We start from the raw sequence: 25,022 nt of genomic DNA on the forward strand, positions 1-25,022 counted from the left end.
CCACCAGAGCAGGTTAGCTACCCCTGCTGTGTACTGCCAGTGCACCCTACACTCCCTCATTATCACTCTTATCAGTTTATTTTACTGCCTATTTAATTGCCTGGCTTTCTCATTACATAATAAAACCTCTGATCAGCATCTACCTTGATCAACAGTGTGTCTATATCACAGTATCTGACACCTAGTAAGCAATCAATGTTATATGAATGACCGACTAGAAAGCCATTTTACTTTTCAATCTATTCAAAAATGCACAAATTTTGTGTGCTAGTGTGTAGTGGGAGAGGGGGTGCCAGTGAGACATGAGAACTCTTTCAGCCTTAATTTTCTCATGTGTAAGATGCAAATAATAAAATCTGCTTTATATAATCCAATAAAACTATTACATCTAAATCCTAATTCCCAAAAAGGGATGGAGCCCCTGTTCTGCTCAGAAGAATCAAGCCCATGACTGGAACTTCCCACCAGGTGGCAGTATTACCCTGAACTGGTCCGGAGCTGCTTCCGCTGCAGAGCAAGACCAGCAGTCCTGGGAAGCAGAAGGTGCAACCAGGGCTGCTTCCCCAGAGCTTTGAGTGAAACCCGAAAAATAACAGAACAAAACAAACAAACAAAAAACTCAGAGACCAGAGCATATGTCAAGAAGGCCTCATATTTCTTAGATCCATCCTCCTCTTCTCATCCCAGGCTCTTCTGAGGCACTGTTTATGCTTAGGAATAAGCATTTTCTGGCTTGCCATTCACAGTGGGGGGAGTTTCCCCCCTTTCAGGTAAGTCTTTTTATCCCACCAGAGCTACCAGCTTCCACTTCCAGTAGGAACTGTGTTAAGAGGAGAGGCAGACTTGCTTTCTCAGACTGCAGAGAACAACTCATTGTGGGAAGCCCCATAGCCGTTTCTGGGACATGGGCAGTGGCAGAAGCCAGAGCTACTCTTGGTTATAGATTTCACTCATCCTTTTCCACCTTGATTTCAATAAATGAGTTCAAGTCAGGACAGCAGGTTTTGTGGGACTGGTCAAAAGATAGGGAGACAGGTCCATTTCCATCACCTCCCTCATCTTCCTCTTCTTGGAAATTAGGATTATAAAGTTCTGGTGGAAGGAGCTGGGCCTCAGCAGAAGGTAATCGGTCTGAGGGAGGCCCATATACACGGTTGGCTTTAGTGCCATGCTTAGAGTTGGCATCAAGATGGTAGCAGAGCTCTGTGAGACGCTGGGCCCGGAAACGAGGAGGCCGGGCTACCCAGACCCCTGGCTCATTAAGACTGTCCTCTTCATCTGACATCAGCTCTTCCGTCACGTCCTTCCACAGGCGTTGGTCCTCAGGTCCAAAATGCCTCATGATACTGGATCGGTTGGCAAAAAGCTATTGTAGGAACCCAGGCAGAGATTAGGAAGAGAAACAAACTATGAATTATGTTTGGAGAGAGGGTTTGAGTAGGAGGAAGTCTGTGTGAAATCTGTGCCTGAGAGGACCCAGCCCCCAAGTCAAATCTTAGAACTGGCTCAGCTTCCTCCTCCTCTGTCTGCCTACATTCCTGGCTCTCAACTCTCTTCTCAGATGCCATTACCTCTGGCCCTTCCCACTGGTGCTTATTAGGGTTTAGAGTTTAGCATCCTGAAAAGGAAGGTCTAGAAACCTACCCGGTATCTGCGACTTCGAAGTTTCTTCTCCTCTTTTTCCTTCAGGCCTTTAAAGGGATTCAGGGAGTTGCGGTACTCCCTCCTCTTAGTAAGGAAGTAGGCTACACAGGCTCCTGGTGGGGAGAGAGAAGGGAGGGAGCAAAGAGCAGTGGTTCTCAGCCCTTTCTTCTGCCCTGACACTACTGGATGGGGGGGTCAGTATCACTATTTAGAGGATGGGTTTTCTTGGAGTAATCACCCATCAGCAAACAATTTTTTTAAATCCACTATTTTCAAAACTTCATCTTTGGTTTAGCTCTCCCTGACCATATCAATCTCTAACACTAACTCCTCCCGTATCTCCCACTAGAAAAAGAAAACTCCAATGCTTTTGTAACTTCCTTCCCCCTCCCCCAATTAAACTAACCCCCATTCTACTCTGCTGATAGTCTATTACAAGTGCTTCTTCAGTGGAAGCTTTCTTTTTTTTTTGTAAAAAGGTGGCTTTATTTGTCATTTATTCACTTTATCTCAGTTATGCCATTTTGGCATACACACTGACAGTCCCTGGAAGCTGGGTCAGCCCCACCCACTGGGGTCATTAACAGACCACATGCCTGAGTCTCTGGGTCCCACCAGCAGTGAGAGGCTGCAGGCAGGGGCTACAGGGGGCGGGGGTTAAAGCCCATGAGTCTGGAGACTGCTGCCCTGGTGCCAGAGCATTCCCAAGATAGAGCCAAGTAGACTGGATGTGGGGGAGGTGCCAGGTCTCTGTTTAGGACTGAGTCCAACAAAGCTACATGTGATATGGTGTACTCCCTGGACTGGGGGTGGACAGAGCCATCAGGCCCATCCTGATTCTGCGACTGACTTGCCAGGTGGTTTTAAGCAAGTTGATTTTTGTCTCTTGGTCCGTCTGTTTTCTGGTTAGCAGTGCCAGTGAGAACTAGGAGCCCTCCTGACTCAGACAGGTGAAAAGTTTGCCACCTCTACTGAATTGTGACATTGGCTCTTTTCAGCAGAAGTGTTCTTAATGCTTCAGGGTTAGCTACAGACAAGTAACAGACGAGCAAGGAAATAGAAAGCCCTGGATATACTACTTAGGGACAAAAGGGCTGGCCTGGATTCTGATCTCCTTTTCATAGCACCCTAGATTCAGGCCCTTTATAAACATCCTATATAATGATGTTCTAGCCCTTTCCTTCTCCCATTTCATTTCAGACTGAGTAGGGGAATAAAAAGGCTATTAGAGCCCTGGCCGGTTTGGCTCAGCAGTTAGAGCGTTGACCTGTGGTCCAGAGAGACCCGGGTTCAGTTCCCGCTAAGGGCACGTATCTTGGTTGCAGTTTGTCCCCAGCCCTGGTTGGGTTATGCGGGTGGCAGCCATTAGATGTGTACCTTTCATGTCAATGTTTCTCTCTCTCTCTTCCTCTCTCTCCCTTCCACTCCATCAAACAAAAAATGGAAAATGTCCTCGGGTGAGGATTAAAAAAAAAGGCAATTAGAGAATCCTGTGAATACTGTAGGTGAGAAGAACCCCCTCCCCCCAATTTTTTTATCCACCATTTTCAAATCATCTCCACTATGCCTTTTCTCCTTTGACCAGGAACGGGGGGGGGGGGGGGGGGGTGGGTTATGAAATGGGAGTTAACTAAGTTTTTCTCACCTTTCAGCTCCTTATCAGTGTAATTGTGGGGACTGGTTACCAGTTCCTGCTTGAGCTTTTCCAGAAGGAACTTCACTACTGAAATATTCCAAGAAGATTTGATGCTGCCACAAAGAGAAGAGAGTGAATAAGGCAGTCAGCATTTTTGAAACCAGACAAATGGAGATTCCCAGCACTAATCAACTTTGTGGTGAATTTCTCCATGGCCTAAGGCAGGATACAAGAGGCAATGGTGTGTCCAAAGTCTTAGCCTCATTAATATACTACAGCAGCCCCTTCAACTTCCCTCTCCTTGGCAAAGTACAGTGTGACTCTTTTCCCTTAAGTGGATCATACCTTTCAGACCCATTGAATCTCTTGTCATTGGTGATGTGGTTATGCACATTGTGGACCAATTTCTAGGGGGTAAAAACAAACAAACACACAGAATCAAACCAGGAATGGATATGATGAAACCCTCCTCTGGTCCCTATGCATTGTCCCAATTGGATTCTCCGCCTGAATCCTTTCTGTCAATATCCTTTCTTAGCCAGAGATCCTATCCAAGTTAGTATTTCTAATGGCCAGCACCCTTCAATTAATTTGTGTGAAGACTCCAAGATCATTCCTGGTCTTACTGTTGCTCCTGAGGAATGTGATCACTAGAGCAGAGGGTCTCAAACATTTCCATAAACATATTCCCAATAGCAAAGAGAAAGCGAATATACATCAGGACTATTGCAAATTTACTCTTGCAAATTTTAAAAATTTGCTTCACAATACATCTGTATTTCTTTTCTTTTTTTTCTGTTTATCTTCAGATAGAGTGGGAGGGAGAGAGGGAGGAAGAGAGAGAGCGAGAGAAACATTGATGTGAGAAAGACACATCAATTGTTGCCTCCTGCATGACCCCAACCGGGGCTGAGGACGAACCACAACCAAGGTACGTGCCCTTGGCCGGAATCGAACCCAGGACTCTCTGGTCCGTGGGCCGATGCTCTAACCGCTGAGCAAAACCAGCCAAGACTGTATTTCTTTTAATATAAAAATATCTTTTAAAGTCTTCTAGTAAAATTGACAACCCAGGAAAATGCCCCAGGTATATCCCTTTGCACATTACCATAAATCCCAGGGGTACACACACCATTGTCTGAAAAACACAAACCTAAAATAACATAAATGTGAATTGGAAAGGACCTTAAGGACTGTCACCCAGCCTCCCTTTCACACCATTAAACAGGCTGTCTTTCAGCTTTTCTCATACACCTTTAATGATGGGTCCTCACTAGTTTTTGAATCAGCTTATTCTACTGTTGAACATCTGTCAAAAAATTCTACCTTAGATGCTCCAAAATCTGACCCATTTTGCTCTTAATAGCACCTGAAATATTTGAAGACAGCTTTCATATACTCCCAAAGACTTCTCTTACCTGGTCTAAATACCCCCACATCCTTTAGCCATTTCTCATGATAGAGTTTCCAGACAAACTCACCATGAAACTATGAGGTTCTCTGGTTTGCCAGTGTCCCTCTCACAAGTGGCACCTGGAACTGAATCTAACTCATCAGTTGAGGTCTGGCCAAAGGAAGCATTACTTCCCCTGAGTAGAACTCTATACTTCTAGGAATGAAACCCAAGATGGTGTTACCTTTCTTCCCACCCCTACTCACAGTGTCATAGGGTTCACTCATAGTCAACCTGTAAACTCAAGTTTATTTTTCACAGGCTTAATTGCTATCTCCACCATTTCTTCAGATTAAAAAAAAAAAATTTGTTGTTGTTGATCCTCACCTGAGGATATTTTTCCATTTATTTTTAGATAGAGTGTAAATGAGGGAGGGAGATAAGTGGGGAGGGAGGAAGAGAGAGAGAGAGAGAGAGAGAGAGAGAGGTGAGAGAGACACATCAATTGCTCCAACCGGGGCCTAGGATCGAACCTGCAACCCAGGTACACATGCCCTTGACTGGGAATCGAACCTGTGAACCCTTGGTCCATGGTCTGATGCTCCAACCGTTGAGCCAAATCGGCCAGGGCAATTAAAAAAAAAATTTTTTTTTTCTTTATTGATTTTAGAAAGAGAGGAAGGGAGAGGGAGCGAGAGATAGAAACATAGATGTGAGCGAGAACGTCAATTGGCCGCCTCCTGCATGCTCCCCACTGGAGATCGGGCCCACAACCTGGGCATGTGCCCTGACTGGGAATTAAACTGGCAACCTCTTGGTGCATGGGTCAATGCTCAACCACTGGGCCACATCGGCTGGGCGCAATACAATTTTTTAATGCAGGATTTAATATTTCTTCCTATTAAATTTAGTTCTATTGTTTATGATTATATTTTCTTTTTTTATCCTCACCCGAGGACATTTTTCCATTTTTTGCACAGATAGAGTGGGAGGGAGAGAGAGGAAGAGAGAGAGAGAGAAACATCGACGTGAAAGGGACACATCGAGTGGCTGCCACCCGCACAACCAACCAGGGCCGGGGACAAAGTGCAAACGAGGTACGTGCCCTTAGCGGAAACCGAACCCGGGTCTCTCCGGACCGCAGGCCGATGCTCTAACCGCTGAGCCAAACCGGCCAGGGCTATGATTATATTTTCATCCCAAGCTCCTGCAGTCAATGGAAGTTACCCAGTCCCAAGGTGATGAACTCATATCCTGATATCAAGACTTCAGCTTCATATTCAGAAATGCCCAATTTACCCTTCTACCTCTATGGCTGACTGACCATATCAACTTAGGAAATTACGGTTAATTCTTTGTGGCTAGGGTCTCCACACTATAAAAAAAAATACTATTATACTAGCTTCATATTTGATAGAGTTATTTTACCTCTTAGAAGTCCAAACTTAAGGAATCACAGGGGGATGTGTGAATGCTCCAGAAACAAATGGAAAGAGTTGCAAAAGAAGAAAGAAAAAAAATGAGTTACATAGTTTCCAATTCAAGTGGCTTGGAAGCCATGAGCTGATAAAAATCAAACCAGGCTTGAAGTGGAAAGGGAAAATACTCTAGAAAATAGTAAGTATTAAAAATGGCTGCTGGCTCATCTACTCCTGAGTGAGCTAAAAATAAGTGGACTTCCACAAGGGGTGGCTGGGATGTACAGCATTCCAAGGAATTAAGAGTTCTGGTTTGTTGCTTTTGGATCCCTAGCAGCAATCCCAGCAATCCACAGCAGCCTCAAAAGACTGAAGAGATGCCTCTCTAATTCCTGCCCAGAGCTAAAGGTTGGAATAGTGAAGATCTACAAGTATCCCTCCTCCTTTAAACTAAGGCTGGCACAAGAACATTTTAAATCCTCCTCTGTGATGGGCAGCAAAGTTCCCGGACTGGTGGTCCTCTAGATCCTTTTCAAGTACTATACTAAGTGAGCATTCTGTCTCCCCAGAAGGTCTGCTGTTCCACCAAGATCCCCAAAGGGCAGGAAGAAGCAGGCTTTGACAGTGGATCTCTTACTGGAGGCAATGGGCAGGAGAGGAATGGAAGTGATAGAAAAATCCTTATTTTATGTAAATTAGAATTATCATACATTTATTCATAACCTAAACACTATGAAATTTGCAGAAATCCTTTGAAATGCCTCCATTTCTATCACTGGCTGCAAGAATGGATCTCTTGGGCCAGAAATTCATGACAAAGAAACTAAACCCATTGCCTGTTCTTGATAAGTGGGGAGATGTCCCTGAGCATAACCAAAATTTGAAATGAAGGTTAGAAATCAGTTGATACTGACTATGGTGTCTTCCTTCCTAGAGGGAAAATAAGAATCCCTCAAGGTAAAAACAAATCAAATGGAGAGTAAGAGTAGGATCTCTTAGAAAAGGGGAAAGGAAGAAAGAAGTAGTGTAAATAAAGGAGGTATAAATGTTTTCAATCTTTGCTAAAACTGTAACAAGAAGAAAAGGGTGATACTGCATACTGTGGGAAGATTTCAGTTGGATGTGAGTGGTGTTCTCCACTCCTAATCAGAACTCTCAAGTTACTTCATCAGCCAATATCCAGGGCATGGAAACCCGTTACAGTCAATATGAACATTATATGGCTAAAGAACATCCCCATGATCATCAGAAAGATGTTTTTTGGGCATAGAGTCAATCCATAGGAGTGTGGTCAACCTAGTACAGGTTTCCCAACCTTGGCACTATTGACATTTTAGGACAGACAATTGTAGGGAACTGTCCTTGGCCCTGTAGAATGTTGAGCGATGTTCCTAGGGCTTTATGCCACACCAAGGCTTTAGACAGAACTAGTTCAGGCCAGTTCCTTCTCTGCCAAGAGCTCTTTGGCTCACCAGAATCCCCAAATCTTTATAACGAAGCTTAGTATCTAGTGGTCCTCTGCATCTTTGGGGTTTGGGACCACCTCAGAACACTGGCCTTTCTGTCCAAAGGGCTCCTTGCTGCTTACCCTGAACACTGGTAATTTGCAGGCAGTTTCCAGTGCTACCCTTCAGTGTCGAACTGCTCAATCCCTTAAAGATCTTCCCATTAGGATTATTAGATCCCTGGGAGATGTGCCTCAATTTTAAAATGGAAGATATCACTCTATCTGGAAAAGCCTTAAAAAAGTTCCATTGGTAGCAGGGGGACTGCCTAACTCTAGAGCTATGGAACAATCTTCTTCTTGCCCCTCCCACTCCAGTAAGATTCAGGATACCATTCATTCAATATGGGAAATTGAAATCAACCCATACTTTACTCTTCATTTATCTTTCCAGATTGAAGAAAAATTCATAGAAATTGAGCTCACTCACAGAGAGTACCAGATCCCGCTTGCGCCTGGAGTTCTTCTGCCCACTCCCTCTGGTCCTGCACGGGGAAGCAGTAAACCCTAGAGAGTGTCTCAGCTCCCCAGTTCCCCCTGGGCCTGACTCTTCCAAGGCACCTTCCAGCGCAGCAGCAGCACTGAGCATGTCCTCGGGGCAAGGCAGTGGCAGCTTGGTTCCATTTTCTGGCCCTGTCTCTGAAGTTGCCCGCTGGATAGCCAGTTGTGTGGTTGGTGAGAGCTGCTTGGCATAAGCAGAGACCAGCACCCGCTGTACTGCACCCTCAGAGGCCACATAATCATCCACCAGCTAAGAACATAAAAAAGAATAGCCTATTAGCCAGCCAGGCTTAGGGGAACCTGGTTAACCATCAATCTCTGGCCAAGGATAATGAACAGAAAGTGGAAAGCAGGGGGAATCTAGCACAGTCTTTAATGGTCTATGGCTTGTTTCTGTGGGACTCCTATGGGAGTGTTGGGCAAATATTTCCGTGTGTACAGGGCCTCTCATGTTGGGTCATTACCAGAGGACTGATTACAAGGATAAGGCATGTTTCTGACGCTCTATTTGTGAGGGGTCATTTATGATTTGCTCTTGGGTATAAGAACTGTAGCTAGGTAAGTGTTTTGTCTAAAAGGGACTCGGGGAGGAAGTGATGACAAGAAAGGAAAACCAAGCTAAAGAAGGAGCAAGAATATAAAATGGTAACAATAATAAAGAGGAGAAAAATGGGAGCAAAGGAGAGAGATAGAGTCAGAAATCTCTAGAGAGGCTGGCACCCACTCCCACAACCCCATATCCCCATTCCCTTTTTAGGGCCAGACTGTGCCCTCACCTTGATCCTGTCCTGGCCACATCCAGCTGTCACTGTCCTGACATCTACTTGCCTGCCTGTGCCCTCACTCAAGGACATACAGGGCAGAGAAAGAAAGGAGGGAGGAAGGGAGAGAGGGGGAAGAAGAAGGAGGGGGGATTTCTGCAGCCAAGAAAACTAAACGGTGATAGTTTGGGGGGGGGGGAGTACAGAAAGAAGCTGGGGAAGAGGCTGAGATTTGTAGACCTGTGAACTGCTTTCTGCGCTGGGAAATGTAATTCCATTCTCAGTTTGGAAGTTCCTTGCCTGAAGGAACCACAGCTCAGGGCATTGCCAGGTCTGGTACACTCCTGCCTCCTCCCACCTTTCCAATTCCTCCTCCCACAGCCCCAAACCACTGACAGTCCTGGCCAGGCACAGACTGGGGAGAGCAGCAGTGGTCATCACCCACCCACGTGGCTAGGACTTTGGGGAGCAGTGACCAGCTGAAGTGTGACACTGGAGGGGGACAAGGGAGCTTACACATCTCTTTCTCGTATCCAGCAGATGGGCCGGGTGTTGCATCCCTTCCATCCACCCTGTATGATCTGCTCCTCTACTCTTAGGTGCCTGGGCCTTGTTGTGGCAAGGAGGACAAGGGAAAGGGCAGAGGAAGAACTTGGTGGAGGAGAGGTGACAGACCTCCCACTGTCTCTCAAGAGGCAACACATCTGTTATTTTCTCATCTCTATGATCTCTCTAGTTGCTCCATCTCCTTTTCATACTTCCATGTGTGACATTCTACAGTTTTTACTCTACTCAGCCAGGATTTGCCTGCTCATATGGCCTTGAGCAATAAAGAAACTGAAATAACACAAAGTACTTTTATGTCTTTTCCTGCTCACAAATATGCTCGCTTGCCTCCCTCTTTCTCCTTACATTATTCTCTTACTGTTAACTCTCAGTGACCTACTTCTTTTCCTCATTTCAGTTCCTTTCCTCTACCTGCTTCCCACCTTACCTCATATTCTCTTGCGTAAATTCTTCTTCCATTTAGATTCTCCTTTCTTTTATGCTCCCTTTTTTCACTTTTTCTTTTTCCTCAGCCCTTCATTTCCACCTGCCTCTTTCCTTCCCTATCCTGTCTTCTATTATCTTTGTCCTTCCCCTCTCACTGTTTCCTTCTCTCTCTCGCTCTTCCCACCTCTGCCTCTCTCCCCTCTCATTCCCATCTCTCTGTACTGAATTCCTCTTGGCAAGCAGAGGGCCCGTGATAAAATATAAATGAGCCGTCTGTGCACGGCAGGCATTCTTGCCAGGAGAGGCAGAGAGCATGGAGCAGCGGAGACAGCTGTAGAGAAGAAGGTGTCATGCAGCTACTGAGAGGGAAGGAAGGGCACCCCCATCACCAAACACACCAGAAATGACCTCCTGCCAAAGAGCCTATGGTTCGGGAAGAAAACAAGAGTGCTGATTATCCTTGAAGGCAAAGGAAACTTGGTACTGTTCTTTCACAAATATAACCAAAAGAAAGGCTTAAGGGGTGGGGGTGGGGGAGTGATACAGAAAGAGAGAAAAAAGAGGAAGGCCAGGAAAAGCACTAAGCAGCAGCAACACTAGTGTCCTGCTCTGCAGCCGTACTCACGGGATTGAGTGTCGGGGCCCCCTCGCTGGCAGCCAAGGCACATCCTGGGAGCTGCACATCTCTCTGAGCAGCTGGGAAGCCCAAAGGCCCAGGCCCTACAGCCAAGGCTGCTCCCAGCTGCTGCTCAATCACCACCTGCACACTGCTGCCCACGCTGTCACACTCCTCTTCCATGGCAGACACAGCCTTGCAGGCTTCCCGGGGACTCTCCTTGAGAGGCCCAGGCTCCTCAAGTGGTGAACCATGTGCCCGGCTATCCCCATCTTCATCTGGGGTGGACACTTGCCCTTGCCTCAACTCACCCACTTCCTCCTGGAGACGTTTTAACAATTCATTGTTGGCCCTGGCAAGACCCAGAGCAGCCTCAGCCAGACCCACTGCCTTATCCACACGCTGGTAGATAATATGCAGGAGCTGCTCTGAACTTTGAACTGCCAGGCCATGTCCAGTCACTGTGATAGGGGTGCTGGGAGGAGGGTTCCCACTCTGAGAGCCTGTGCTGCCCCCATTAGTCTCGCTCTTACAGGCACAGCAGCAGCACTTGGCCTCACTGCCACTGGGAGGGGAGAAGAGAATGGTGGCACTGAAGGACATGGCTGATGGAATGAGGAACAACCACGCTCACAATGCTAGACTGCTCCAAAAGGTGTCTCTAGTCGACTGAACTTCACGAGTTTGGTAGAAAGCACTGGCCTCTTTGGATTCACTTTTCTTCCTCATGGATGGTGGTCAGAGGAGCCTGAGCACCAGGCGGTGCATTCTGTGAAGGAGTACGCAAGCCGTGAAGGAGCACACAGTCCATGGCTGCTTCTCCTTGTCCTGCAGAGGAGAGAGAGATGCCTTCTTGTGTCTGCAGATCATGTGCTCCCCTGGCACAACACACTGGATGTCACACTCACCCCTTTCTGAGAGGGTGGTGCCTACAAAGGCTTTCCTGATGAACAGTTTCAGGGGGTAGAAGGTATTCTTCCTGCACCCAAGGATGGAACCTCCTTCATTCCAACCTAAGGAGCAGAGAGGGGACTCGAAAGGACCTCTGTGATCTGAAAAGATTAGAAGATTAAGGAAGAAAATGTTGATCTGTCTTCTCCTCCTCACTATCTTTGCTTTAATAACAACATTGCATTTGATATCATTCCTTAAGGAGTTCAGAACACTTCACATAGGTTATCTTATCCATAGGACAGCTCTAGGAAACATATATTACACACCAGGTCCAGAGAAGAGACAATGTGAAGAAATTATATCTTTTTTAAGGTCAGAGGAAGACAGCAGAATCTAGTTATCTATTTTCAACCTAGCATTCATTGTTTTGAACTGATAACCACTTTTTTTTTAATATATATTTTTTTATCCTCACCCAAGGATATTTTTGCATTTATCTTCAGATAGAGCGGGAGGGAGAAAGGGGGGAAGAGAGAGAGAAACCTCGATGTGAGAGAGACGCATCAACTGGTTGCCACCCACAGACCCCAACCAGGACTGGGAACAAACTGCAACCTAGGTACATGCCCTTAGCGGGAACCAAACTCTCTGGACCGCGGGCCAATGCTCTAACCACGGTGCCAAACCTGCCAGGGCCACTTTTTTTTTTATCCTCACCGAAGGACATTTTGCATTTATCTTCAGATAGAATGGGAGGGAGGGCGGGAGGAAGAGAGAGAGAGAGAAACATTGATGGGAGAAAGACACATTGACTGGTTGCCACCCACATGACCCCATCTATGGCTGGGGACAACCTGCAACCAAGATGCATGCCCTTAGCGGGAGCCGAACCCGGGTGTGTCTGGACCATGGGCTGATGCTCTAACTGCTGAGCCAAACTGGCCAGGGCGAACTGATACCACTTTTTTATTTTTTAAATTTTTTTATCCTTACCTGAGGACATTTTTCCATTTTTTGTTCAGATAGAACAGGAAGGAGAGAGAGGAAATGAGAGAGAAACATCAACATGAAAGGGACACATCAAGTGGCTGCCACCCACACGACCCAACCAGGGCCGGGGACAAACTGCAACCGAGGCACATGCCCTTAGCGGGAACCAAGCCTGGGTCTCTCTGGACCACAGGCCAACTCTCTAACCACTGAGCAAAACCGGCCAGGGCTGATAGCACTTTTTGTTGACATAATCCTGATTCTATCCTCTCTCTACTTTTTTTTTTTAATCCTCACCCGAGGACACTTTTGCATTTATCTCCAGATACAGTGAGGAAAGAGAGAAACACTGATGTGAGAGAGACACACAGAGTGGCTGTCACCCACATGACCCCTGGTTGGGGCCAGGGACAAACTGCAACCAAGGCACATGCCCCTAGTGGGAACCAAACCCAGGACTCTCCAGACCGCAGGCTGACGCTCTAACCGCTGAGCCAAACTGACCAGGGCTATCCTCTCTATAATTTTCATACAGATGCATTCTGAGTAAGACTCCTAAATAAGAAATATGCTGAGCCCTAACCGGTTTGGCTCAGCGGTTAGAGCATCGGCCCACAGACCAGAGTCTCAGGTTCGGTTCCCGCTAAGGGCACGTGCCTGGGTTGCAGTTTGTCCCCGGCCCCAGTTGGGGTCGTGTGGGTGGCAACCACTTGATGTGTCTCTCTCACATCAATGTTTCTCTCTCTCTCTCTCTTCCTCCTTCTCTCCCTTCCACTTTACCTGAAATGCAAAAATGTCCTCTGGTGAGTATTAAAAAAAAAGAAAAGAAATAGGCTGGTCACTGAAGCCACCAATATGTCATCAACCTCATACTATTATATCATTAATGCTTTGGGGATGGGATAAAGAAATGAAAGGACAACTGGATCAGAGAATTGAGCTGTGGTAACCCGGGGCTGCAGAGCCCCTTGCTCTGTTGTATACCTGGGCCTCCACCTCTGCACAGGAAACTAGCTGTTCTGAATCTTTCAGCCCATGGCCCAGAGAGATCACCTCTGGGGTCCCTCATCTCCACTTCTCGTGTTCCTTAAGGGAGAGGTAAAGCTCAACAGGCATGTCTAAATAGCTAAGTGCTGCCACTTTGCACACATGACCAATCCTCATAAAAGGATAAAACAGAATAGCAATAATAAACCAAACTGCCTCTCTTTTGAAATCACTATAGTTAAGCAACTAAACTATTCCGAGAGAGAAAGAGACAGAGAGAGAGAGAGAGAGAGAGAGAGAGAGAGAGAGAGAGAGAAGGTGTGGGAGGATTGATTTGTACCACTGAGAACACTCCAAGGAACTTCATACTGTCATTTTCTAAATGATATTTGATTATTGAAAAAAGAATTCTTCTGCCTGTAGTTCCCCAAGTGACAAAATCTTAAGTATGTTTACAATTTCCTCAAGAGATACATTTCTATCTTACCCTGAAAATTATAACATCACAATTAAAAGGAGAGAAGGTAGGAAATTTTTATGTATATTGAGAGGTTCTTTTTAAATATGTTTCTATTGATTTTTTAGAGAGAGAGGAAGGGAGAGAGAGATAGAAACATCGATGTGAGAGCGAAACATTGATCAGCTGCCTCCTGCATGCCCCTAACCCAGGATCAAGCCCTCAACCCAGGCATGTGCCCTGACCAGGAATCAAACAGGGACCTCTCAGTCCATGGGACTGATGCTCAATCCACTGAGCCACACTGCTGGCCGGGCATTGAGTTGTTTTTTTTTAAATCAGCAATCTTATTTCAGAAATAGGTAATATCAATGCCTCTGAGGTACTAAAGTGTAAATCTGACAATGCATGTTCATTATATTTGGTTATTATAGTCTTTGCCCTGATCGGTTTGGCTCAGTTGTTAGAGTGTCAGCCTGTGGACCAATGAGTTGCAGGTTCGATTCCAGTGAAGGGCACGTACCTCGGTTGCAGTTTGTCCCTGGCCCTGGGAGGGGTCATGTGGGTGGTAACCACTCGATGTGTCTCTCTCACATTGATGTTTCTCTCTCTCTTCCTTCCGCTCTCTCTGAAGATAAATGCAAAAATGTCCTCAGGTGAGGATAAAAAAAATTAAAAAATGCTTTTCTGCCCTTTCCAGTGTGGCTCAGTTGGTTGGAGCATTGTCCAGTACACCAAAAGGTGGCAGGTTCGATCTCCAGTTCAGGCATGTACAGAAGGCAATTAATTGATGTTTCTCTCTTGTATCAGTGTTTCCCTACCTCTCTCTCTCACTTACTCTTCCTAAAATCAATAAAACAAATAAAAATAAACAAAACTGTTATTCTCTGGAGCATTTGAAATCTAAGAAAAATGTTTTTCTGTTCCAGATATTCACTTCTTTTTTCGTATGTGCCCCTAGCGGGAACTGAACCCAGGACTCTCTGGTCCGCAGCCCAACGCTTCAACTGCTGAGCCAAACCAGCCATGGCCCAGGTAGTCACTTCTTGCAAGAACTGAACTCAAATCAATTATAGCTTCTCTGTCATTAGAGTCACTGGAAGGCACAACTAAGCCTAAAACAAAAGGTGAAAGCCAAAGTAAAACTAAAGGTTAAAAAGGAAAGCACTAAGTGACTCCTATGTCAATACATGGGTGAATCACTTACATATCCTCTTCCTCCCTAAACAAGAGCCTTCACTGTTCCTGTAGGGGTTTTCTTTTAATTTTTTTTTCTTTATTGATTTTAGAGAGAGAGGAAGGGAGAGGGAGAGAGATAGAAACATCAATGAGAGAGAACATCAACTGGCCGCCTCCTGCATGCTCCACACTGGGGATCAGGCCCACAACCTGGGCATGTGCCCTGACCAGGAATCAAACCGGTGACCTCTTGGTGCATGGGTTGCCGCTCAACCATTGAGCCACACCAGGTGGCGGTTTTTCATTTTTTTAACCAACATCATTCAAGGAGTTTAATCTGAAACATGGTGTTGTGAGAAAAGGAAAGTTATGTAAATGGTAACATACATACAAATGCTTGTCAGTTGGGTTCAGTATTTATAAAATCAGAAATTAAGATGTACCAAATTGGGCCCAGCTGGTGTGGCTTAGTGGTTGAGCGTCTACCCATGCACTAAGAGGTCACCGGTTTGATTCCCGGTCAGGACACATGCCCAGGTTGTGGGCCTATCCCCAGTGGGGGGCATGCAGGAGGTGGCCAGTCAATGTTCTCTCTCATGGATGGTTTTATCTCTCTCCCCTTCACCCTTTCTCTCTCTCTCTGAAATCAATAAAGGAAAAATAAAATTTAAAAAATATGCTAAAATCAATAAAGAAAAATTATTTTTTAAATGTATCAAATTGGGCCCTGGCTGGTTTTGCTCAGCAGTTAGAGCGACGGCCTGTGGTCCAGAGACACCCGGGTTCGGTTCCCGCTGAGGGCGCGTACCTCAGTTGCAGTTTGTCCCCGGCCCTGGTTGGTCGTGCAGGTGGCAGCCGCTCGATGTGTCCCTTTCACGTCGATGTTTGTTTCTCTCTCTCTCTCTCTCTCTCTCTCTCTCTCTTTCTCTCCCTCTCTCTCCCTCCCACTCTATCTGAACAACAAAAAATGTATCAAATTGGGACACTGGGTGGGGACCTTTTCTGATACCAAACTGGTGACTTCTACACTCTTGCCCCAAAGATCTTTCTTGCATGAGGCCTTTACCCCACCTGCATGGTGCCTACCTTGACTCCTTCCCTCCCCACTAAACCATCTTTCCTAGGCCATCCTTTCAAAGCAGCACTGAATTAGAAGTTTAAAAAAAAAGTGGGGCGGGAGGTTCTCATCCTGCTGCACCACTTAAGAGCTGTATGAACTTGGGCAAAGGATCTTTTTTTTTTTTTTTGAGCCCAGAGTTCTTATGTCTGTCTACTTGGAGTGTTTTTGTTAAGATTATCTACAGAGTGCTGTTATCTACAGAACAAGGCATCAAAGGAGTTCTGGCACACAGCCAGTGTTCCACAATAGCAGCTGGACAATATTACGATTATTCCTGAAACATTTGTGTTCCCACCCTGGTCACCCATCCTGATTTCCTAATCTTAGGGGAGAAAAAAAGCAGCAATGGCTTGAAATGGATTTGGGGATTTCCCCAAAATTTAGTCTCAAAATTCTATAAGTCTACAAAGATGCATTTATAGGTATAAAAGTTTCTATGACGCAAATAAGAAAGATAATTAAGAAAACAAAGTACTTGCAATTTATTTACTATCATATATGGCTTTCGACTAAGACTATTATTAAACTTTGCTAGCTTTTAATAACAATTATATAATCCTATTATGAATTCTTTTTGTTCCTCAATTTCTTTCTGTTTTTCATTTTATTTTGTGTATTAACATACTATGTCCACTTTAGAATGTCACATCCAGGACAAGAAACGGTGTTTCCTTTTATTAAGTACAGTACACTGTAGCACAATGGGAATTCAAATAATTCTTTTTCGGTTTCCATAAATATTACTGACTTAATTTCCCTGCCTCCTTCTATAGTCTCCCACATAAACTCTAAGACATTGAAATGAAAGGACAAGAAACTGGGTCAGCAGGGAATAAAGGAATAAGTATAATTTTTTTTCATATTATAATATTTACTAACCAAAAAAATGCTGGATAATGATTAAAAACAAAACACTAGCCCTGGCCAGTTTGGCTCAGCGGTTAGAGCGTCAGCCTGCAGTCCAGAGAGACCCGGATTCAGTTTCCGCTAAGGGCGCGTACCTCGGTTGCAGTTTGTCCCCAGCCCTGGTCGGTCATGTGGGTGGCAGCCACTCGATGTGTCCCTTTCACGTTGATGTTTCTCTCTCTCTCTTCCTCTTTATTTCCTCCCACTCTATCTGAACAAAAATTGGAAAAATGTCCTCAGGTGAGGATAAAAAAAAAAACACTAATTTATTCCCATTACAGATGATGAAAAATTTCTTTTAAAAGAGGTGTTTCTAAAAACTTTCTATGTAATAACATGCAAAATGGATTATCACGTCTAAGTACTCAAAGAGAAGACAAAGTCCCTATATGCAAAGAGCTAACCGTGTATGTAAGAATGGGAATGTCTAAAGAACAAAGGAAAATACACATAAGTGCCTAAAAATATGGTACAGACCAAAAAACTCCTGAGTTAGTTAAAAGTAGGAAAAATCAAAAAATGAAATCATATGAGAAAGGGATCTTATAGAAGAAAAACTTCCACTTGAGCCTTGAGTAATTTATAGGATGAACTGGTAGGGTAGTAAGAAGACATAATAGATGAGAAAAAATACCCGTTACAGGAATTAACAGGATACAAGTGAGAGGTCACAACAAAGGGGCTTATAGAGAAAAGTAAGGAAAGCTAACAGAGGACTTTGAAAACTAAGTTAAGAAACTCTTAGAGCAGGGATCCGCAATCCTTTTTCTTGTAGGACCAGACAGAAAACACTTTAGGCTTTGCAGGCCATGTGCTTTCTGTCACAACTACTCATCTCTGCCATTATGGCACAAAGAAGCCATGGACAATACGGTAAACAAATGAGCATGGTTATTCCGATAAAACTTTATTTACAGATACGGAAATATAAAATATTACATTTAAAATTATACAAACCATACTTAGCTCATGGGTCCATACAAAAATGGTGCTGGGCCAGATTTAGTCTATGGCAGTGGTTCTCAACCTCCCTAATGCTGCCACCCTTGAATACAGTTCCTCATGTTGTATGTGGGCATATCTGCATGTGGGCGGACCCGCCTGGAGAAGGATAGAGGAGCGGTGTCTCGGTTCCTAAAACTATCGGAAATATGTGTCTTCCGATGGTCTTAGGTGACCTCTGTGAAAGGGTTGTTCGAGCCCCAAAGGGGTCGCGACCCACAGGTTGAGAACCGCTGGTCTATGGGCTAGTTTGCTGACCCCTGTTTTAGAAACCTAAAAGTGGAAGTTAGAGGTTAGGAGACTCTTTAAGTAATCAAGGAGTGAGTTAATGAGAATGAGAGGGTTGTGGATATAAAGGTGCAACATCCTGAAGGAAGAGCTGATAATATTTCTTTACTTAATAAATATGAGGGGTAGCCCTGGCTGGTTTGGCTCAGCGGTAGAGCTTCAGCCCATGGATCAATGAGACATGGGCTCAATACCAGCCAAGGGCACATACTTCGGTGTGGTTATCCCTGGCCCTGGTCAGGGTTGTGCAGGAGGCAACCAGTTGATGTGTCCCTCTCACGTTGATATTTCTCTCTCTCCCTCTCCCTCTATCTGAAGATAAATAGAAAAATATCCTTGGGTGAGGATTAAAAAATAATAAATAAATATGAGGAACAGAGATATTGGTTAAAGACAACTTCAAGGTCATAAGATGGCACCACTGACATAATGATAGAAATGAGGAAATCGAGAGGAGGCATGAGCATGATAGAGTTGTATATTTATTTAACATGTTAAATTTCAACTGGTGGCATCTTCAAATAATATGTACTGAGTAGGTGTGGCTCAGTGATTGAGCATCGACCCATGCACCAAGAGAGTGCCAGTTTGATTCCCGGTCAGGACACATGCCAAGGTTGTGGGCCTGATCTCCAGTGGGGCGCATGCAGGAGGTGGCCAATCGATGTTCTCTCTCATCTGATGTTTCTCTATCTCCCTCTCCCTTTCTCTCTCTCTAAAATCAATAAAGAAAAAAAATTAAAATGTACTAAAAGCAACTAAGACTGAGAAAGACAACCAAGAGGAAGGTCAGAGCTGGAATGCAGATTTATTGACTTTAGAGAGAGAGAGAAACATCGATGTGTGAGAGAAACATCAATCAGCTGCCTTCTGCACACCCCTCACTAGGGATTGGGCCTGAAACCTGGACATGTGCCCTGACTGGGAATCAAACCGGGACCTCTCAGTCCATGGGACTGATGCTCAGTACACTGAGTCACACCAGCTGGAATGGAATACAGATTTAAAATCTTTAGTGGGAGGTTGTAGTAAAAACTGAGAGTGAATGAGTTCACCAAGGGGTAAATATGAAATGTGAAACCCAAAGGCCAAGGACAGCACTTCAAGCCAATCCATGGAAGAGGCTTCATTAAAAGAGAAGAATGGTCAGTGAGGTGGGAGAAAAAGTGTTATGAAAGCAGAAGGATACAGAACGTCAAGAAAGTGAGTCTAATCAATGGTGACAAGTGAAGCAGAATGGTTTAAAAAGATGAAAAAAAATGTGTCTGATGGTCACTGGCAACAACCAGATATATATATATATATATATATTTGTAGTGAAAGTAATACTACGTAGTAGATGAAAGGGGAATTGATGGAAAGAAAATGAAAGCAAAACATGAAGTCAAGTTTTCTAGGGTTCAGTTAGGTAAGGAAGAAAGGAAATAGGAAAGTAGGGGCTCTAGAGCTTTAGTTTATTTACTTATTTATGTATTTATTTGTTTTTGGTATGTGCCCCTAGCGGGAACCGAACCTGGGACTCTCTGGTCTGCAGGCTGATGCTCTTACCGCTGAGCCGAACCGGCCAGGGCAAGCTCTAGTATATTTAAATTGCAGAAAGAAAAAGGCCAGTGAGAAAGTAAAGAATGAAGCTATTAGAAAAGGTTTTAAGTTTTCTCCTAGCAAGGATCCTCCCAATATGAGAGGAAGGAAGGTGAGCTTTTCCCTGAGACTGAAGAGAAGAAAAACATGTATGCAGGGACAAAGATTCGTTGAGGTAGAGAGAATAAGACAAAGTTGTATAATATAAAGACATTCTTTTTACTTTGGAGACAGACTTTCCTCAGTAGGAATAATTCAATTTGACAACAGAACTTTCTTACAGGCACTGCTACATTATCTGTGTCACAACCTGTTCAATTCTTTCATAACACCCCAGGCCTAACATAATTATTCTTGCTTTTATCCATCACTAGTTGAAGGTTCTGAAGCCCATTTAACCCTACCACATTAACATGCCTAAAATTTATTTTGCTTTTACTTCTCAAAATGTGTAACTTTAATTCAATAACCCATGAAGCAATACATGGAATGTTTGGCAAAGCAATGGTTAACTGTGGTAAATTAACCAGGTAGTGTCTAAAACATTATTATTAAACAATGATACTGTCAACTTTTGCAACTTCAGATTGCTAATTAATTTTAACATTGAGTTCATATTTTTGTTCAAGAAAAAATAGGAATAAACTAAGACTGACCATCATGGAATAACATACATGTCTTCTGTAAAATGCTATCAACTTTTAAAATTGAGTGTTCAGAAAAAGATCTTCAATCTTATGAGTTGCCAACACAAAATGACAGCAGCTGTCAAATGTAAGTTTGCATAAAATATGTGTTTGGGTTCATTTCAGTATTGGTCTATTTTTAATACATATGAATGGAGCCTAGAAAATGTACTTTTCAAAAATTTTTATATTTTCCTCACGAGTATTTGGATTAAAAAATAATGAAAACTCATTTTCTTTAGACAGACAGACAGTTCAGGGAGAGGCTGTCCATAATCTTAACTGCCCCTTTCCTCCCAAGTCACATGTATTTTTGTTAGAACTAAATATATCACACAGTTGGCAGCTCCCTTGCTTGCTTTCTACCCATTCTGAGTTTGAATTTTCTGCATGACTGAGTTCACCTCCAAACTGTGAAAAATAAAAGTTTTTTCACTAATAGATGTGTATGATATGGTATCACCCTGATGATATATGTTTTTATAATGGGCCCCTGACTCATTCAGGGTCATGCTAGCAATGGACTTCCTTAAATGTGATTACTGAAAGCATGGCAATTCGTGCCATAATTTTCATTTTAAGAAATAAAAAAGGAAAATGGCCACTTAAAAGCTCCTGCTGTGTTGGTCGGCCTCACTCCTCCACTTTAAGGTGCAAAATGGCTCACTTGTTAAAAGATCCTCTGGAAATCTATTTCTATTAGAAATGAGCTCTTTATTACACAAGAGTAGGTAAGCAAATATAAAATACTACTGCCCTGCAAAGAAAACCTAAGATCTCATTTTTAGCGGTAAAAAAAAGAGATGTAGACCCAGAGGGCAGAATCGGGTAAAATGAAAAGGACTCTGCCTAAGCCAAAAAATTCCAAGTATAATTGTAGAGCGGTGACTTTTTAACTCAGTATAGGAGTCTTTATTTACATTTGCTAAAATGCAACGTGGTAAAATTAAATTTTCCGGTTTAAACTTTTCATATAAGTGCCTGATGTTAAAGGATTCTTACTGCATTTCTGGAGAAACTGGAAATTTTAAAACTAAAGCTTTCTCGTGTGCCCAGAAAGCCCTCGGTAAATGTTAGTTGATTAAATATTAGTCAAAGATGACAAGGTGGGCACTGGGACAGAACTATTTCCGAAGAGAGAGTGTGATTCGGCTACAGGTAGGGCGACCGCAGCGACGCAGGGGAACAGGGCTCAGTACTGCCTCCGACGCCACAGGAAGCAGAGCGAGCGGCCCTTGAACCCAGCCGTAGAGTGCGTCCTGGGAGTCCCGGGGAAAGGCAGGATTCCCGAGGGGGTGGCGGCCGGCAGGGTGGCCCGAGGCGCGCTAGGGGATCTAGCTGGGATACCGTGGGTAGACTACGTGGCCACGAAAGCTCTGCGGACTTCAGCTGAGGGCGGCGCTGGAGTTCCCCCTGCGGCCCCTCTACGGCAGCCGGACGGTGTTCCACCACGTGTGCCCCGCACCACCGCTCCAGCTGACTCAGCGCCGCCAAATCCCGCGCGCCGGCGGCTGAGGGAGACCACGGCGCCGCCCGTGTACCGGACCAGCGCGCGCACGCGAGGAGGCACCGCCCCACTTTCCTCTGGCTCCCTACGATTGGCAGTTAGAGTACGGTGGGGAGCAGAGCCAGGGACGCTACTGGCTCCAATCCACAGTCACTCAACGAGCCAGGGAGGGGAGGGGCCGTCTCAGGGAGGGACACGACTGCAGGCTTTTTCGAGGCCCGTCAGGCGCCATCTTTAACTTGGTTTTTTGTTATTTACTCGCTTTTGTTTCTTTACTGCTAACAAAAGCTGCGTGTACAAGGTTATAAATATAATGGCTACAAATCGTTTTTGTTTTTTTCTTCTCACAAAATCGGTTTCATTACTTTAGGTGGAAGGCTTTTCGGTCCTGCCGGCCTTGGTTACAAATCTTTCAGATATCAACTAGCACAGTGGCAGTTACCTTTAAAGACCTTTTCACCTCTAGGGGCCTCGCAGGTTCCCAAGCAGAATCAAGTTAAGTTTTGCTTTGCTTTGGTAGGAAGGCCAAGTCAAGATATATTAGTGAGAGGAATTATCTTTCTTGAAAGAAACTCAAAAGCAAGGATATTGGATATGAGCCTAGGGTCTTAATAAAAATCAAATAGCCTAGGAAGTCAGGGGCTTGGGCTGTGTTTCACTCTAGGAAGAGCCCTCCCTACTCTAGGGATCTAAAAAGTGGCAAAAGTGTATGTGATGATCTGCAGTGCTGCAGAAAATAATTAGAAAGGGCAAAACTCCATTATAAATTTCCAGCACTGCCACCATCACAAAAGTCACTAAAATCTGATTTCAATAGATTTCAAAGTTATGCAGGTCTAAACTTGTAGAATGATCCACCTTTAAAACTGTATTTATAGAGCACTAATCTGGCTTGCATTGTTAGGGAATAAAAATACATTTGGTTCAGGTAAGAAACAGAGCCCACACAGGGCCACTTTCACTATAAGGATTTCAAGATCTGTACCAATAATTTTATCGCTGTAGTTATTTAGGCGTCTATATTGCTTGAAACTAGGACACTAGGTGAAGAATGGAAATGTATTATCATCATACACATTGTGGTAATGAAATTAGAACTCTACATTAGATCCTTTAATCTCTTGGTTGCTACTACACTTTCGACATTCCAGTTTCTCCCTCATCACCCCATATACTTCAATGCTTTCACTCCAATGTGGGAACATAGAGTTGAATATAAATATTTTTTGTATGACTCCTAATAGGAGACAGTGGTTCTGTAACAGAGTGAAGTGAAAATATAGTTTAAATAACTGGAGGGTCTGCCCTAAGCTTGTCCTCTAATTCACATGTGTTTCTCTGTAACTCAGACATGAGCAGGCTTTTTATTTCAAAAATACAACATGATAAAAAAGCATTTCTCATCCCTCCTATTTATTATTTGCCTATGCCTCCCCTGACCCCTCTCCCTCACCACCTACCACCATGAACAGTTTCTGAGAATTGGATTTGACTGGATTATTTTCCTGATGCTTTGCCAGCTGTGGAGCTTTTCAAACAAATCCCAAATATAAAGGGCAATTTTGTCAAAAAGCCAAGAGAGAACTTCCCTTCCTGAATACACCAACCAAACCACACATAAAGGCCAAAATATACACAGCTGTACATTTAAGAACAGGAGACAATAAAAAGCAAAACCACTTAGGCAAAACAGTCACTAAAAAAGGTTTTGAACCATAGATTCAATAAATTGCCTACCCTCATTTACTACATGGACTGTATACTCCCTGGCAATTATTATTCACCAATCTGATCCTTTAGAAGTGGAGCAGGAAAATAGAGTAAATTGAAAGTGCTGGAGTATGCTAAGCATAGAAATTCTTCTAAACTCAAATTTGCATACAAAGACCTGTTTTGATCACATTTGGGGACACAACATAAAAAAAAAAAATTCAGTCTAGGGGCTACTTTGCACACACAAAACCAAAGGCAATCACTTCTGAAAACAAAATCTAATATGGCACATATACACACACTGTACATATACACAAAGCACAAAACCCCAAGATAAACCTTTATATTTACTTCATGAAACACATATATACTCATGAAAATGTGTGTTAATACACACTGTAAAAAGGGCTTTGACCCACTCCCCAGGGAAATGAATGTCTAAATTATAATAGCCAAACATTTTTAACCTACTGGCCTTGGACAATTGCCACATTCAAGCCACTTGTTTTTGGTTCTGCGTGAGAGTGTGTAAAACGCACGCAAACAGCTTTGTGAAGGAGTCTTAAATCTGCCCTTCCTTTGACGTTGCCAGTGGCAGAAATTTACATTATCCCTTCAGCCCGCTTAAAAAACGAAATGTATACTTCCCGAGCAGCTAAAATTTTATAAATCCCTCAACCCTAAAAATTTACCAGTTCTTAAATGTGATAGCAAAAAGGAAAAAAAAAATCTCTATAAATTTGGCTGGATACAGTTGTACACGACCATCCTGCTTCTCAACTTCTTGGTATATTTAAAACCTTGACCAGGAAAAAGAAAGAGGAAGAGAGACAGAAAAAGAAATGGGGGAAAGCGCAAATTCCCCTTAGCAACAGTTTCCTCACCCCAGCACTGCCACAGATCTCTATTTTTAAAAATTTGAAAACGCACACAGATTAAAGAGGGGAGAAAAAAATGGAAAAAGGATACCCGAAGGTCGTATGGCTCTTTGTATTCGTGTGTGTGCAAAAAGGCGGACTCGCGGCGCCCGAGCCGGCAAGCCCCGCCCCTCCCCGGACGCCCGCCCGGATTGGCCACCGGCGGCCGCGGGGCGCCCCGCCCGCGAGCACACGCGCGGCGCGGGAGGCGCGAGCCCCGTGGGGCCTCCTGAGGGCCGCCTGACCCCCGACCGGACTCTCTCCCGCCTGGACTCTGGGGGTCCCGCTCTCACGTGTCCGCTTTACCTCTCTCACCTTCCTTTCACTTT

At 44.2% G+C, this 25,022-nt stretch overlaps 1 protein-coding gene across 2 annotated transcripts; it reads right to left on the reverse strand.

Annotated features, from left to right (window-relative positions):
- Window positions 1-634: 634 nt before the first annotated feature.
- Window positions 635-24,804, reverse strand: CUNH14orf93 (chromosome unknown C14orf93 homolog). Of its 2 annotated transcripts, XM_036281100.1 has the most exons (8): window positions 24,746-24,804; window positions 11,375-11,518; window positions 10,476-11,294; window positions 8,026-8,346; window positions 3,626-3,687; window positions 3,290-3,393; window positions 1,645-1,757; window positions 635-1,366 (listed from the first exon to the last, which is right to left on the reverse strand). In XM_036281100.1, exons 3-8 carry the CDS (start codon window positions 11,067-11,069, stop codon window positions 947-949), a joined length of 1,614 nt encoding a protein of 537 aa, XP_036136993.1. In that variant the 5' UTR covers window positions 11,070-11,294; window positions 11,375-11,518; window positions 24,746-24,804; the 3' UTR covers window positions 635-946. The 2 variants fall into 2 exon arrangements, with proteins under 2 accessions (XP_036136993.1, XP_036137002.1); XM_036281109.1 differs by lacking the exons at window positions 11,375-11,518; window positions 24,746-24,804 and having other exon boundaries at window positions 10,476-11,365.
- Between the last annotated feature and the right edge of the window lie 218 nt (window positions 24,805-25,022).

The sequence above is a fragment of the Molossus molossus genome, unplaced genomic scaffold (assembly GCF_014108415.1).
Source record: "Molossus molossus isolate mMolMol1 unplaced genomic scaffold, mMolMol1.p scaffold_m16_p_1, whole genome shotgun sequence".
In the NCBI taxonomy this organism is placed as follows: domain Eukaryota; kingdom Metazoa; phylum Chordata; class Mammalia; order Chiroptera; family Molossidae; genus Molossus; species Molossus molossus.

Bases quoted from the DNA above. Each gene is read 5' to 3' on its own strand.
- CUNH14orf93 (XM_036281100.1), bottom strand. From the start codon at position 11,069: ATGTCCTTCAGTGCCACCATTCTCTTCTCCCCTCCCAGTGGCAGTGAG. The intron at 1,758-3,289 runs GTGAGAAAAACT...TCTCCCCACCAG, and splicing joins CACTGATAAGGAGCTGAAAG to GAGCCTGTGTAGCCTACTTC. The intron at 1,367-1,644 runs GTAGGTTTCTAG...TTCCTACAATAG, and splicing joins TTCGAAGTCGCAGATACCGG to CTTTTTGCCAACCGATCCAG.